Source organism: Botryllus schlosseri, chromosome 13 (assembly GCF_051294905.1).
Source record: "Botryllus schlosseri isolate E-star chromosome 13, Bs_hap1, whole genome shotgun sequence".
NCBI classification, from domain to species: Eukaryota; Metazoa; Chordata; class Ascidiacea; order Stolidobranchia; family Styelidae; genus Botryllus; species Botryllus schlosseri.
Genome location: NC_137248.1, coordinates 7,279,445 through 7,297,420, shown reverse-complemented (window position 1 = coordinate 7,297,420; position 17,976 = coordinate 7,279,445). Strand labels below are relative to the sequence as shown.

The window sequence follows — 17,976 nt, the reverse complement described above, 5'->3', positions numbered from 1 at the left end:
TATCGACACCATTCGGGCGTCCTCCGAGGACATTAAAAAAAAAACAGGACAAATCCTTTTAAAAGAGGACGTATGGGTAACCCTACTATATAAACACATGCATCATCATACTGTTGTTTTTACCTTATTTATTTCTATTCAGTGTGCTGTGAATGCACGATGCACATGCCCGTTATTTACATCCCTTGGCCCAGACGGGTGTCTGATTTCAAAGATTACTCCAAGTCGTCGCGACATCTTGAACTTATGATCGGGCGTGTGATGTTATTGAATCTATAAAAATACATGTGAATTACCGACGAACATACTTGATTTATGCTATTTACTCTTCGTCAACTAGGAGTGACATGTCACTAGAAGCGAAAACATGTAAGTGCTATTAAGGAAAGCCTGCTCCTACTTCTCACCGCGGGCGAAGTCATCTGTTTCACACATCGTAGATTTCTGTCGGGAGGCGCCATCATTCCTATGCGATTGCATCCACAGATGCATTGACCTCGACTATCCACATTCCACACATCTGCGTCTACTACATGCTTTATTACGATACTTAGAAATAGGCCTCTCCCAGCAACTACTGAAATCCTATCACGCCAAACAACGTAATGCACGATGCAAGTTTATACATATCAATTTTACACATATTTATTATAGTCAAAAGAAAATTAAGTAAATCTACAATTAAATGTCAGACAGTGCAAGCATTCGAAACAATCGGTACATAGTGGAACATTTACTACTACAATCTGATTCCTTTGTCTGCCAGCTCTGACTTCAAACGTCTCAAATAGGTCGGATCTGGATAACCGTATCTGAAATGTTGTGGTTCAAATATTAATACCCAGCTGCCTACTTAATTAAGGGGTTATCATATTTGACTAAATTTCACTTCCACCAGAATAGTTTTTTGCCAAAACAGCTAACTTACTGCAATTTGGAATTTGAAAAGTAAGAAGTAATTTTGCCACAAGTTTACATTGATTTTACGGGTGAATTGTCATAAAAACAGCAAAAAACAGCCTCTGTATGACGGTAACCGAGGACATATTTGAAGATTGTTATAGGTAATTTTGCATGATCCACAAAGATACATCTCGCAATTTTGAAAGCAGTCACAGCCGCTCAACTGCTAAAAGTATGCGAACCCTCGACCAAATCTGCATCGCGTATCTTGTGGTATCTTTCATATTCTATTTCCACTTGAATTAAGCATTGGAAATCACCACAGCTACTAGAAAATTATGGCCGAATACTTGGAGCATTCCTCTCCTTGATACATGTACTGTACAGTCCACACCACAGTGCTTAACATTTTGTCACAAGAGCCCAAATCATATTCGTTACAACACACAACTGCAGAAATATACGATTGGTCAGATTGTACAGTTAAATACGGTATCAGAACTATCAGTAGCATATTTCACGCTTACCCTTGCGGTCCGCCTGTCATACTGGTCTTGTGATGTATGTCGTTCCAAGTGACCACGTTATCCCGACCTGTTGTCACCGATCGGCCGATAGTGAACGTGATCCTGGCGTCGAAAGCCTTTCGCAGCAACAGCAGCAGCTCTCTGCCCTCTTCATTATCCGGCAGATAAGCTTTCCTACTAGTGCCCTGGTAAGGCATTCCCGGATTTGGATGCTCGGACTTGAAAACAGACAAGGAAAGAATCAACGAGTTATCCCGTGAGCTGAGAACTAGTGGGCCATATAGTAGCATAATAGCTGTTCTATGTCCAAGTCATTGCCGGAATTAGAAGAATTATGACGCAGTGGACCGTTTTTTTCGAGCCAACAAATTTACAGTCATGTTAACCAACAAAGAAAATTGCTAGAGCATTGATTCTTAATCTTGGTTTAATCCAGCATGGTTGTAATGACTCGAGTCACAATTTTTTTGTGACTCGACTTGACTCGAGTCATTTTCTTGAAATGGGAAAATGACTCGACTCGAGTCAATATTTGGATTCACTCGACTTGTACTCGAGTCATTACGCATGACTCGACTCAAGTCATTGACTCGGCTTATTTTATATGACTTGAAGGTGAAGAAATTTGTGAATCACAATGGTTAGATCAACGCATGTGACGAATTCTGTCAACATCGCTATTTGTCACCACTGCTTTCGTTGCACTCGTCTGATATCAGATATGCCGCCGTAAAAACACAAGACAATGGTACATAGTAGCAATGCATTGTACAAAACCATCCAGTGATGAAGAGGTAACAGATCCTCCGCCATCAAAGTACTCAAGACTTTTCAATTATACAAGCCAACAATCGAAGCAAAGTTCAATTAGAGCCAATGAAATGACTCAGATGGTCAAGTAGCCTACTTGGAAGAGACTGATAAGCTCATATGTAGATTTGAAGGCGATGATTCTTTGCATTTTTGGGCGACTAGAATGGATGAGTATCTAATGCTCTTCAGTGTGGTTCAAAAATACTTTTCAATTCCTGCATGTAATGCACCATTGGAACGTGTATTCAGTGGATGTGGATTATTCTAAGGCCATGCCGTTTTAACATACATGAGAATCTCCTTTCCACTTTAGTATTTTTTAAGTGTAACTCATTGATTTGATCTGCTGTCTGTGAAAACACACAATACCCTCCGTCCATTTTGTTAGGTATGTGCATTGTATTGAGTAATAATGAATCGCTAATGTTGTGTGATGTTCGTACAATAGGGCTGATCCAAAATAACCTCTTTTTTATTCTACTGGGTGGCTACTTGATAAAATTGTTGCGTTGCATAAAAAGACCACTGAATCTGGCTTAATTTTAAAAAGTAGAATAACTGATATAAGAGGGAGAAAATTTTGGAGTTGAAAGTAAAAGGAGTATTTTCAGTGAGAAATGCTTTCATATAACATAATTACATACTATTAGTAAGCCGACTATTTTTTTCTTATCCAAAATATTCCACTCTAATAATTTCGCTTGTTCTAGTTGGAATTGAGCCAAATTTGCTATGAATCATATTTTTACACAATCTAACAATATCATGAGGTAGCCGGTAAAATTCGAAAGTCACTATTTGTAATTAGTCCAAACTATTTTCTCTTCGCATTGCTTTCCACTGATTGGAATTGAGCAAAATTTATGTTATTTTTAGAAAATCTAACAAATTTATTAAGTAGCCTCCTTTTATAGATTTTGTCCTCATTTTTGAGAATTTTTGGTAAATGTAGGGCAATAGGGTGGAGTGAAAAATGAAAATTTTTGAATTTCAAAAACGGGTCTTGATATGTGGTGCCAAATAGTAAACAAATAAATTCTATCATAATTTTGGGTTTGCACACCCTCTAGTGGTCGTGCAATTTCACCGAACGAGCCAAAAACAGCTAATTTCGCCATATCTTGATCATCACTTACACTAGAAAGTCAGTTTTGGGCTTAAAAGATGCAGAAGTAACATGTTTCTATCTCACTTCCATAGAACTTACTCATAAAAATGAACAGAAAAAAAGTTACAAGCAAATTTCTGATTTTATAGGTAAAATTGAGCACTGAAGCAGTGAGTAGGATGTCAAAAGCGTGTAGTGATTGATCTTACGACTGAGCAACATACCCTATCAATTAGAACTACTTTTCAAAACTTGCTCAAACAAATGACCCCCCCTCCAAGCATAAATAGGGCTCGGGCATCGAATAGAGACTGCTAAAACTGTATTTAAAACAGCGTCCATTGGTAGTGCAGCGTCACGATATCGGTAAGTTTATAACAACGGCCCTCGTGAGATTTTTTTCCAAAATGCTGTCGTAGGGTGTGTATCATATTTGTCACAAAGCTGAATGAAAGCACAAAAATTGAAAATACACATTTAAAACACAAACATCAATTCTATACTGGAAACAGAAATTTTTTGTAGCAGTATCATATGAGTATCAGTGTGCACAAACATTAAAATCATGTTTAGTATTGAAAGATTTCATCTGCTTTCAAGACTTCAGTTTTTGTCTGATGAGGCTATCTCTACGTTTAAATCCTGAAACATGGGTAGATGCTTCAGTAACCACGTTTTAATGTCTTTCCACTGCCTGGTTGTGGCAAGGATGACTGAGCCTTAATGGTGATGATCTTAGGTTTTCCACCTCGACATCTGACAAGGTTTGGTGTGGTTGTTCTGCGCATAGCTGTAATCTTGTTAACTGTAAATCTTCGGTCGTTTCCCTCCTCGTCACCAAAGCATTCCCAGCAAAATATTTTCTGGTTGTTCAAAATGAGCATTTCTTCGTAGCAAAGATGGTGCAAGGTAGTGAATTCGGGTATCAGTCAGCTTTGTGACACGGGAAACTATATTGTGGAAATTTTTAGCACCATCTACAATGGAATTGTGGAATTTTATTTCAAACCATGACGGAAAATAGACCTCCATGCAGAATTGAGCAAGACAATTCAGATTTCTCGATGGACTACTCTGTCCCACATAGTACTTTGAAATTTGAGATGCGAGAGTCAACCATATTGAATGAACGACGGGCCCAGCCTCCAAATATTGCAGATCTGGTTCCAATTGACGACTTTGAAGGAGGATATATAAATGAAACCAAACCCTTAAGCAGCAACATTGACACCAGCATAAGATTCTTCCAAATTCCAGTAATCAACATCAAGGCTTAATCTTTCCACCAAATTGTCAACTTAAACCTCAAAAATATTGAACAGCCGCCTGCATCGCAATCACGACCTTGTCTGATCATGAGTTGGGAAACCTATGATCATCACAATTAAGGCTCAGTTATCCTTGCCAAAACCAGGCAGTGAAAAGACATGTGACAGTGGTGACATAAGCATCTGCTCAATGTTTCAGGATTTAAACGTAGAAATAGCCTCATCAGACAAAAACTGAAATCTTGAAAGCAGATGAAATCTTTCAATACTAAACATGACTTTATTGTTTGTGCACACTGATACTCATGTGATACTGCTACAAAAATTTTCTGTTTCCAGTATAGAATCGATGTTTGTGTTTTGAATGTTCATTTTCAATTTTTGGGCTTTCTTTCAGGAGCTTTGTGACAAATATGATACAAACCCTACGACAGCATTTTGGTAAGAAATCTCATGAGGGCCGTTGTTATAAACTAACGGATATCGTGATGCCGCACTACCAATAGACGCTGTTTTAAATACAGTTTTAGCAGTCTCTATTCGATACCCGAGCCCTATTTATGCTTGGAGGCGGTTTCATTTGTTTGAGAAAGTTTTGAAAAGTAGTTCTAATTGATAGGGTGTATTGCTCATTCACAAGATCAATCACTACACGCTTTTGACATCCTACCCACTGCTTCAGTGCTTAATTTTACCTATAAAATCAGAAATTAGCTTATAACTTTTTTTCTGTTTATTTTTAAGAGTAAGTTCTATGGAAGTGAGATAGAAACATGTTGCTTCTGCATCTTTTAAGCCCAAAACTGACTTTCTAGTGTAAGTGATGATCAAGATATGGCGAAATTAGCTGTTTTTTGTCTCGTTCGGTGAAATTGCACGACCACTAGAGGGTGTACGAACCCAAAATTATGACAGAATTTATTTGTTTACTATTTGGCACCACATATCAAGACCCTTTTTTGAAATTCAAAAATTTTCATTTTTCACTCCACCCTAGTAGGGCAAATTCGACTAAGATAACAGTAAATCAGCACTAAAGTAACGCTCTGGGAGCTGAGCAAGACAGTTGACCTATTTCTGGTCAACCACCTGATAATGTGAAAGCAAAACTGTACCTCTACATAAACCTTTATCTGTTGATTCTCTACCAGCTTGTATCTAGACGTGAATTCGTTGGTTCTACTATCAGATAGTATGTAGACGTTAATTCTCTATAAGCTATTTGTGAGCGGTCGTCGATGTTCTCGTAATAAAAACTGAATTCTTGTATTTGTGATATATCAGACTGACAAGACAGATATTTGATTTAAAGTTTCACGATTAGTAAAGTTATCGCATTGGCGGTCTGTCTCGTCTATCTATAGCATCGGTAAATGAGGCCAGGAACTGTCCGTTATCTGCCTAAATAAACATGTGCCAAGACTATGATGGAGACAAAAGAAGCATGTTTGGCAAGCAAGCAAGCAATTCGATATCACCCAAGTAGGATTGAAACATAAGTTGAACATGACTTCAATACTGTGACTTGGACTCGGACTCGAGTCATAACACTATGACTCGGACTTGGCCCTTAAAACGGTGACTTGGACTCGGACTCGACTCGGTGATGAATTGAAAATGACTCGACTCGAGTCAAAACCACAGAAGTAAGATTGACTCGTGACTCGGAACCATGTGACTTGGTTACAACCCTGTAATCCAGCCCCGGTGGTTCGCGGGCGGTCAAGTTTTCGAGATACCCCTAGCATTTACCGGATATCTAGACAGCCATTCCTCTACAAAATGTGATTTACTGCATAACAATTTACACGTGGCACGGATAAAATCTCACTTTAAAATATTTGAATAAAATTGTTTAGGCAGTTGCTTTCGGCGCGGGCCGCGTGTTTGAGACACCCGTTTTAGGATGATATCGAGAGGGTTCCAGAGCCCTAACTAGATTGCAATTCACATTTTCGTAATCATTGTGACAGATTCATGCGGGGTTCGGTGCCGTCACAAAGGTTAAGAACCACTGTAGTAGAGCATTCCTACAAAGAGTATAATCCAAAAAGTTCAGCCGGCTGCGCTTTCTGCGTTTCCGGCACTCACCCCTTGCGTCCCGTTGGGGAAGTTGTAGATTATTTCAATGACGCCTGGTCTCTTAAAACCGGGAAGACGTTGATGAGGAATAGTTCGGGAAGTCATCCAGCCATCTCTCGGTTGATTACCAGTCGGCTCCCCGTAGAAACGCATGCACATCGGACACTTTTTCGAGATCTATCCCAGCGAGAAGATAATTCCGTTGGGTACAAATGCAATAGCTATTATTAGTATGAAAGGGATGTATCAAATATTGTATTGAGAAATTAGAAAATGAATGTTTGACTGAATACGGCTCGAATTGTGCTATACAGTCTTAAATTTTGCATTGTGAATCAACAATGCTATCTGGCCGTTTTCCTGAGCTGCAGTCGTCTTTTGCCAGACAGAATTGTTTCGTCACAATTCAAAATCTGAGATTCCAGGACCATGAAAGGAATAAAATTCATATTTTCGTAATCAGTGCAGCAGGCCATCAGCAACTTTCCATTGATATCCGCTATATCAAATTTAGCGCTTCGCAAGCAGGTCAAAAATGGCTGTGAAAATGCCTTCGGCCAAATGGAAAGTATGACGTAACCCAAATGCAGTGAACCGTTCAATCTGGCTGTGTCCACATCATTTAGGACACCATAGCTTCACTTTATATGAGAGTGAATTCAGATGTACAGCACTGGGTGTATTCGGCACTTGGTGAATTTGGCATTAGAAATGTAATTTAAGCTATTACTATGGAAGCGGTGCATCAATATTGTACTATTATTAAATTCGAAAATGAATGTTTTACTGAATATGACAGAGAATTTGGATATGCCACACTTGGTGAATTTGTCTCACTACAAATAAAATAGCTATTACTATTGTGAAAGCAATGCATCAAAATTGTATTAATAAATTCAAGCTGAATGTTTCACTGCATATGATCGTAAATTGAGATATACGGCACTTGGTATGCGCTTGGCACTTGGTAGCGTTGACACAATCGCTGTACAGTGTACAGTAGGGGTCTTCAAAAATGACTTTTATTCTCAAATCGTACAGGCTACTTGATAAAATTGTTAGGTTACCTAGTTTAAGCCTACACACCAAATTTGGTTCAATTCCAACCAGTAGCCGCATTGCTACAGAAGAAAGTTTCTATTTATTATATAAAAATAAATGGCATAAAATTTGAAAATTTTCTGTTCACCCCGTGAAAGTGTTAGGTTGTGCATAGAAACGATGTTCCCCAAATTTGGTTCAAATCTAACCAGTGGAAGTGGAGTTATGGCCGTCGAAAAATTTGGATTATGAATAAAATAGTATTTACGGTGACTAATTCTTTAATTATTTATTAGTGGTGTCCACCCTGAATACTATATTATTTTCAAATTCTTTCCTATTCATTTTTATATAATAAATAGAAACTTTCTGCTCCTGTAGCAATACGGCTACTGGTTGGAATTGAACCAAATTTGGTGTGTAGGCTTAAATTAAGTAACCTAACAATTTTATCAAGGAGCCAGTACGATTTGAGAAAAAAAGTCATTTTTGAAGACCCCTACTGTACACTGTACAGCTATTGTGTCAACGCTACAAGGGTGTACAAATGCAAAAAAGTTGAAGAGCACTGAGTACATTAATGTATCCGCCAAGTGCGGAATTTACCAAGTAACTGGTAACCACTCTGGGGCATATAAGCAAATCTGACATAGTTACCGTGAAGGCTTTGTCGATGCACGCTTGGTGAAAGGCGTGGTTGCACGGCAACGTCCGCATAGGTGTGGCACCGCTCAGTTCGTCGAGACAAATCGAACAGATTTCTTCCTCGCTGGACGAGTCCTGTCGCGAATTAGTTCCACCTGCCAAACACGCGTGTTAGAAAGCTGTAGTCGTAACTCGATACTCTCGCCTGCGACGGCCAGATATGGTCAGTTACGGAATACTTATCAATTTCAGATTGCTCGAAAGGGTTTTCCTACCTACTTCTTACACAAAAGTGTTATGATCTTACACTACTGGGTCAGATCATGTCAGGTGATCCAGGCCATATTTCCACCATCTTGGACTGTCATGAAAATAGGCATGCTTACAGAGCTGTGTTTTCTGATTTCAGAAAACCAAATTTCATCAAAGAAGGTCATCTTGAACCGAAGATATGACCGTCCAAAAATTGCTATTTTTGTGATCGCTCAAGTGGAAAAAATATCAGAAATTTCTACATGTAGTTTAAATTTGCTATATTTCGGTCAAATTAGGGTTGTTGAGAGTGAGACTTACACACTTGTTCATTTATATCCTGCTTGATACTTTTTCGATTTCTTCGACACTCCGAGTTGCATAGTCTGACCTTTAAACTCGTGATTTGGTTCATGTCTTTGAAAATCACTCACACGTGACTTTATTTTCAATTGTAGATATCTCTTGGTGACTAGGTGATATCATCAAGTGTAAGGTATCATTGAAAAGCTCTTTAAAAGGACTTTTAAAATCAATAATAAAATTAGTGACTTCTTATCATCACATTGGAAAAAATTTGCTGTAAAATAATGTTGGAAAAATTATTGATTTCAAATTATCATTACAATTTTACTTTCGTAACAGGTTGTACGGTATTAAATTTGAGGATGTGGATGAACTTATTTCGTTCAAACAGTGGGTGTCAGTTGACCGAACTGATCTAATAACTCAAACCTTAAGCATACCTGAATTTATTCAGTTGATATTAAAAAAGCTTGCAGATTTAGCACCACATCAGTACATTTCGCATTCACAGCCTTTATATTTGAAAAAACGAAAACAAGATAAGGATCAGCAAACAGCTCTTGTATTAGTGGATTTTGCGGAAAATTATTCTTTCCACATTCAAGATAAAGCGCAAGGGTATCATTGGACTCACCAATGCTGCACTGTGCACCCGGTAGTTTGCTACTACAAGTCTGCAAGCAACGATATTTTGCATTTAAATCTATGCTTTTTATCGGAAGAGTTGTTGCACGATGCAGTAATGGTGTATCTGATTCAGCAAAAAACAATTGAAATTCTCAAAAGTACAATTCACAACTTGGACAATGTGGAATATCTTAGCGATGGTTGCGCTGCCCAGTACAAAAACAGAAAGTCATTTTACAATTTGTGCAAGCAGAAAGCTGACTTCAAAGTGGATGCTGCGTGGTCCTTTTTTGCCACAAGCCATGGTGAATCGCCATGTGATGGCATTGGTGGCACTGTTAAACGAGCTACAGCAATGGAAAGTCTGAGACGCCCACTGAATGGTCAGATTTTGAACGTGGAAGAAATGATGTCCTATTGCGTGAAAAATCTCCAAAAAATAAAATTTATTAATTTGCTCAAAGACGAATTGGATGCTACGAAAGCTTTTTTGGAACATTGATTTCGGCTCGCTGCCACAGTCAAAGGTACTCGGGCATTCCATCATTTTAGGCCATTGTCATCAACCAAACTGGGAGCAAAACGTGTCAGCCATGACAAACAGTATGTATTGGAAGTTGAATTAGATGAAGACTCAAACCAAGAACATGTACTTCAAACTGAAATTAGCAAAAACAAATTTGTATGCTGCGTTTATGATGAAAACTGGTACATTGGCATGGTCACAGAAATTGACAAGCCAAACAACGATGCCTTAGTTGAATTCACGCACCCATCAGAGGCCCATCAGAGTTTTTTCACTGGCCTCAAAATAAAGATTCTTGCTGGACACTGTTCCAGCACATTTTGTGCACAGTTGACGTTCCTTGTTTATTTAATAATCGGGGACAATACCAACTGACAAAGGAATCAGCACTGAAAGTCATACAAGTTTGGAAGAAATATCATCAAAGATAAATAGATATCTGATATGAGCAAATAGTTCTTATCTAATAGTATGAAAACTAAAGAACCCGCAGGACCTTGATATTGATTGTCATTGTTCCTTTCATTGTTTAGTGCTGATCATTGCCGAATGTATTGTATAGAGTACATAAAACATCGCATCTTATCGTGTCAGTTGTGAATTTTGATGTGTTTTGGAAGTATTGTGTGGTAATCTCAAACTGTGTAGCAAAATTTTCTCAAATTTTCAAAAATATCTCAAATTATTGTCAGCATAATTTACGTCAGCAATTATCTGTTTGAGTTATACTGACTACCTTATGTATAGAACACTTGGCACGGTACTGTATATAGAATTAAGGTGGAATGAGTTGCTTCACAGAGTTTGCTCTTGTTAAAAAGGTGAAGGATTTTGAATAAATTTGCAAGTTAGCTTCATGGTGCCCCAATGGTATGTTACGATTCAAAAGTCACTAATGTTATTTTTGTTTTTAAAAGCTCTTGTCAAGAGCTTTCCAATGATACCTTACACTTGATGACATCTCCTGGTCACCAAGAGATATTTGCAATCGAAAATGAAGTCATGCATGAGTGATTTTCAAATACATGAACAAAAAGCGAGGTTAAAGGTCAAACTATGCAACCCCAGGTGTCAAAGAAGGCGAAAAAGTGTCAAGCAGGACATAAATGAACAAGTGTAAAGTGTTACCTTCAACAACCCTAATTTGAACGAATTGTAGCAAATTCAAATTACATGCATAAATTTTTGACATTTTTTCCGCTTAAGTGATCACAAAAACAGCAATTTTTAAACGGGTATATCTTCGGTTCCACTCATCAGATTTCGATGGAATTTATTTTTTTGAAAGCAGAAGTAAAAGTTTTCTAACCATACCAATTTTTATGACAATCTGAGATGGTGGAGGTACATTTTAAAATTTTTCTGGATCACCTGACACGATCTGACCCTACTGTCACATCTACTTCACTTTGTACATGTAGAAAATGGCGTTGGAATATTTCTGCATCACTACTTTAAAGTAGAGCTGGAAACAAGTCACTTCTTTCTAGTTCATCACTGACTAAATCACTTCTTGAACCTACTCGAGTTATTTTAAGATCTTTCGTCGACTACTCCTATTAGTTTTGGCATGTCATGGAAATTTCTACTTCTGCTTGTAATTGAATAATTCAATTCATTACTTCTACTATTACTTGTGTTGAGTACTCGTAAAGAATCTTGACCTCGTCTATTTACTGTGTAGGCAGCTGCTGCGGTTGTCATCACCCTCACCCGGATCTGACATTCCCAAGAGTTTAAATTTCTTCTGATTCACAAAGTAGTTCAAAATATTCCCAGCCTGCACATCATTGTGATGAACAATGCACAGATTCGAGAAAGACGAATTGGTCTTGACGTCTTTGATAGCGCCTGCGATCATACCGATGAATTGGTCTGATGGAATATCAGTTTCTGAAATAAGAATGAAACGTGGGGTCGCAATTAAATTCAGGGTATATTCATCTTCAATTCTTGTTTGGTACACAGCTCTTCTACGGTTAGGCTATGGACTTAAAACTAATATTACGAGGTGACAAAGTTTGGCTATCGGCTAAGAAACAGAAATCGTTTTTACCATTGTCAATAAACACCGGTAGAACAGCTGTACGATATTTTGCCGCAGCGGACTCAATGGCACGAGTTAGTCTTCTCTTGAAATTACTTTTACCTGCGGCACTCTTGTCCACAACATAGTGTTGCAGCCTGTAGAAAAATACCACAAGATTGTGATAGAGATCACAATTCGAAATTCTAACAATCAGGTCTTGAACAGAGAATAACCTTACCATTTATATTCCAGATTAGGCTTGTTTAAAACGGTTCCAATTACACCCACTGCATTGTCTTGTTGTAAATAATGGCCGACCCAAGATATTATTGTAGGATCTGCGCAGTGCAGCAACACCCTCCCGACCAGGTTCTCGTTCAACTGCGACAACAGGGCCTCGGCTTTCACGCGCCGAAAATCACCGTGGGCCACCGTAACCCGAAACGATTGCTTTGGAACTTCAAGCACGCCCATGCACTCATTCTTCTCCGGAAAGCAGCACATACGAAAAGTGTTGACGGCCTCGTTTGCTACTTTATCGTCCGTTGCTAAGATTAGGATTTCCTCCTTCCCCTTCACACGGCGGGCAACTACTCGTCCTTTTTTCGTTACTTCCTTGATTGCCATTTCGATCTCCATGTCTTTTAAAGGGAATCCAGAATAAGATAAGTGCTGTTTTGTAAGTCCTTGGGAAAATTGGGTCAGTCGGGATTTAGTTGATTGCGCGGCGGCCGCCAGATCTGCGGCACCATTTTTGCGGGCAGGCTCGAATATCAATTTCCCGTCTTGATACTTCACGGTCGCTTTGCATTTCTTCCTGAGTACGAAGAAAGATCGAGTGATCATTGAAAAAACAGACGTGACAATAATACAAGTAACTTACGACAGACGGGGTAGGTCTCCGGGATAACAAAGTTCGAAATATTCGTAGGCGAGTTCATCGACGGGAAGTTTTTCGAATTTGACTGGGGGCGGAGTTGATTTTTCCGGTAACAAAATAGCAGGCCGACCACCCTTGCTGCGGACCATTCGCATTGCTACCTCCACCTGGTACCACTGTCCTGTTAAAGGAATAATGCATATCATGCAGACGAAAGACACAATTTCAGTATAGTTGCCTACCCACTATCATATAATTACGGGTAGATCTAATTTAGTAATGCCGGTATACAACTTGTCGTCATCGCGATATACTTTAGTCAGGGGTTGGGTAATAATGTGGAGTGAAAAAATTAAAAATCACTAATTCATAACTCAATATTTGCCTTCCAAAACCAAATACTAGGTGATAACCCTGAAGGCAAGGTCATGCAGGCATCAAATCCAATAGAAATGCCATAACCGTGTGACCGGTAGGGATGGGCACAATGATTCGGGTTCTCGAATCTGAATTGAGTATTAATTCTAAATGATTCGAGTAGAGTAGCAAAAGAAGATTTTTTCGAGTATTGAAATTATACGCCGCTCCTTCTAGTTAATTTATCAACTAGAATTGTGCTTTTGGTACTAATTTCCAGTGTGGGGGCCTTGAAACCTTGATACGCCTGTCGCAGCATACGAAACATATATACAAAGCCACGAACGTTACCGGAAATAACACATTTACGAAGTCATGATCATCCCACAACATTGTCACAAAGTGCAAAATACCAAAATATCTTTACCGTAATGCATAACAGGCATTATATTCTTTGTGGTGGCATGAAAGGTACATATTTGAACTTGAAAATATTGTATTCTGCTATGACGTCATAATGAGTGATACTCGATTAGTAGGCTTGACTCGAAGCATTATACGTGATTCAGAATTGAATCTCTCAAAAACTCGATTTTGCCCAGCCCTAGTGACCGGTTGTGCTAGAGAGTTGATTTTGATGCAAAAAGAATCAGAGTGTGCCCTTTCCTATTTCCTCTGAAATAACTTTACTGAAAGGTAGGCTATCGACTTCGAGTACTTTAAGATTTCCATCGGTAATTAAACATTGCTGGTGTTTACCGTGTTACTAGAATCAGACTTTAATGAGACTTATTAAATCACTTAAGGTATTATACACAGAACTAAAATGTAACTGATAGCGAGTAAAATTTTGTAACCAGATGTTAGCACCAGCATTTATACTGTTTTCTGCCACATTTTCAGAATATTCTTGAAATTAAAAAATTAATTTTATTGAAAATCGTTTGCGTCAGAACAGTTAACATTCTGCATTGCCACTGAGATCATAGGTTCTTCAAATAATGATGCCTCTGGAATATGATAACATGCTTTACACAGTCCAGAGCATTCATCCTCATACAGGTTTGTTACACACATACCCATCATATGAACATGTCCATTTCTTCCAGCAATTCGAACACCTGTGTCTTCCTGAACCGTTTTCAGAAATTCATCTGTGAGATTGTACTTTTTCAAGGTGCCTTTATTAATTTCTATGACAGTCTCGCCAAATTCCTAAAAGAAATGAAACCACGAAATCATATTATCAACATGATGGTAGAAAAACCGGTGACATACCTGCTCTGAAAATGGTAGAACTTCAAGTTTATATCCAAATATTTGATGCTGCTTTGCCAAGATTGATGTTACCGCTGAAATTTAGATTATAGTCTCATAAGTAACTAACTAATTACACGATGCAACCAAGCAACTTGGTGCATACTATTACCAAAGAAATACATACATTTCCAAACATAATATAATAAATAAATAAATTATGCATCATGCATTATGCATCATGCACTCATGGTGTGTGCACAGATAGTGTGTATGTATATCATGAGTCGGTGTATATGCCGCAAAAACATCAAGGACAAAAATAAACCACGTCCTTTCCTTTCCTATATATAGTGATCAGTTGATTTTCTAAGCAGCTTTGTATTACCAGCCACGGCTGTTTAGTTACCTATGCACAGCAAGCAGCATACGCCGTACGGTACCGTAATAGATGGTCGAAATATCAAGATTCGCCATCGCTCATTAGGCCCTGCCCTGGTGAAGGTTAACCTGATAGACAGAACCCATTTGTTTATTACATCTCAGAGAGGCAGAGAGTAATTGGTGACAATGTCATACGCAAATTTTCGTTTATGTACCAGATTATTCAATGAAAGAAAAGCTTCTGCAATGCGCAACTCATTGCCCGGATGGAATCTCGGTGATTTAATGAAATATATCCTGGGTGATGGAAGCTTTTCTTGCGTGGCATCAGTCACAAGAGATAAGATGCTGATCGTTAGCAACTGGCAAGTGCTTTACCAGCAGACACTAGTCAACCGATCCTGGTCAAAACATAACATCAAAACATTATATAATAGATACTAATTCCAATAATAGCATTTGTGGTAGGTGGGAATTCGTGAGTCCAACAACTTTTTCTTTTAAATTTTTTCTTTCAATTTTTTAAAAAACTTTCTGAAAATAATACCAACGTCCCATGACTGCATGCAATTGTAGCCAAACTCGGCGTGATCCCGCTTACTCGGGACGCCGATTCCATACAGGCCCAGTTGCCTGGATTAGCCTATGATATCAAATAATTTCTTTCATTTTAAACATTAGATAGATTGCTCGTCTTGAGCAGATTAAAATGATATTAAGATCAGTGATTATGATGACATATGTAAGAATTACGATATGGGCTCAATTTTCTGAAATCAATATACATTATACATACAGCGATACTGGTTTTGGTTGCATGGGTCGCATGCATGTTTAGCAGGGCAGATGGCGTAGTGGTGACGATAAGCGCACCGCCCAGGCGGCATCAGTCCGATTCCGCTTCGAAGGTTATTCTGTGCACCTCTTTCCCCGTGTCGCTGTTCTTACGGCGACAAAAAAGCCCAGAAAAAGAACCGATAAAAGAGAGCACTAACAAGAAATGGAAAGCGCAAGAAAGAGCCGCAGAATAGTAACTAACATCGAAAAAGGAACTGTCAAATCGGGCACTAGGCCGTGGTAGATGCCAGTTTAAGGCCCGTATTCAGAGACATGTTTCTATCTCAAACTCAAGTCGTGCTCAACTGAGCACAGGCTGAGTCCAGCTCAATTCGAGAGAGCGTTTGGCATTCGTTTAGGATTTCGAGCGTTGCTCAGTTTTGAGTCTTTACTCGAAAGACAGCAGTTTAGGGGTTTAGATGTGATGTTGGTTGCCCAGTATTGCCTTCAATAGACGAAATAACACCGTGCTATCTGTAATCAGTAATCACTAACTGTACTATCAACATAGCTCAAACTATTCAAGAATAGCTCGCTGCATATACCATTCATTTTAAATTGGTAAAGATGTATAATATCTCACAAGCTCAATAACAATTTACGGACTATTTCACATACTGTAGTAGCCAAAGCAAATATTTTCAAATCCTGAAGTCTACAGGCATAAACACAAGTTATTTATTGCATTACTGATAGTGTTAGTAGTGGTATCGCGTTGTTGATATTTCCGCTATACACGGGGACGGACGGTTTTATTTACGATAGGTATTGCGATGATCTAGCATTGCGAATATTCATAAAGCGCCAGCTCGTCTACCATCATTGTGTATTGCATTTTTATACCGAGGCTCCGTATTGTCTGCCAGCATCGCCGCTAATTCGGTTCTTGTTAGGATTGGAAGATCGCTAAAGTAGACAACAGTTTGTGTGTCGTTTTTCAGTAACATTCATCCTCCATTCGTTTCTACAGATCCCGATGCTGCGTTTTATATGCGAATGATAAAACAGGGTGTGAGGAATTAACCGCTTTTGCGAATCCATTGGAAGCCTTTCTGATGAAAAATGTCCGCCGATTTAGGAATAGCCTACGCAGCCAACAATGAAGCCATACGGCGCTAGAACATGATTTCCTTCTTATAACATTGCTATATATAGTTGAAATTGTGAATTCAGGCATCAAACATGCTCACAGCGCAATTTCCACAATATATTCAAGGCCAAACCATAAAAAAGTGAACGAGTAAGGCTTTGAGTCTACCCACGGCTTGACTCGGAAAACACTTGCTCAAACGTCGCATTTTGAGATCGACTCGAAGTTCAGATCGTCATTGAATACCATAACCACAAAAGTAAAATTCAAAAGAGCAGTAAGTTCGACTCCAATCGAACTCAAACTCGCTCTCTCGCTTCTCTTTATGAATACCGATTTTTACACACTATATTGACGCAAAATGAGTTCGAGCACCGAGTAAGGTTTCTTGAATACGGGCCTTGGAGACAGCAACCGGTCGTTCGGAATCCTCCTATCTGTTCATTACATCGCATTGTGTCTTATTGCATTGTACATTGCGTGTGTCTTGTTCGGATGAAAATATAATTTGACGAATATTGAATTGAATGATACATGACTTGCATCTGTTGAAGTTTTTTTGATATTTTTATAAGTTTACAAGCAAATATCTATAACTGATATAGTTCGTCTTTGAATAGACGAATTGGAAACTCACTTTCAGGACGTTCGAGTTCAATCACGGCGTCTCTCTTTTCACTTGTGCTGAAGGGCAACGTAACAGAATTCACGTCACCATCACCCCCGTGATCTTGTCTTTGAAAGTAAATCTCGAGCTTGTCTCTTGTAAGATTTGGTGGCAAATTTTTCACTAATATGCGATTGGTTTTCTCGTCGACGGGCTTGCTCGCCATTTCGAGTGTACGTAGACTCAGGCACCCTACAGTTCCGCTTTTTCTTGCACTGATGTAAAGTGCAAACCCAGTTCTGACAGCAAATAGTAAAGATTCTATTGAGGGAAATACCCATGCAATCACGTGATCGCAAACTCATTCACTCGATATACGTAAAATCGCTACTATACTATACGGCAGGGGTTCTCAACCCGCGGCCCGCAGACGTATA

General features: G+C 38.8%; 1 protein-coding gene across 1 annotated transcript; it reads right to left on the bottom strand.

Annotated features, from left to right (window-relative positions):
* Positions 1–619: 619 nt before the first annotated feature.
* LOC145454293 (uncharacterized) lies at positions 620–17,865 on the bottom strand. The gene is made up of 11 exons (XM_080332286.1): positions 17,570–17,865; positions 14,643–14,716; positions 14,444–14,579; positions 13,011–13,188; positions 12,366–12,944; positions 12,155–12,282; positions 11,812–11,991; positions 8,400–8,542; positions 6,711–6,878; positions 1,431–1,648; positions 620–812 (listed from the first exon to the last, which is right to left on the bottom strand). The coding sequence occupies exons 1-11, from the start codon at positions 17,763–17,765 to the stop codon at positions 740–742; spliced, it is 2,073 nt and encodes a 690-aa protein (XP_080188412.1). The 5' UTR covers positions 17,766–17,865; the 3' UTR covers positions 620–739.
* Between the last annotated feature and the right edge of the window lie 111 nt (positions 17,866–17,976).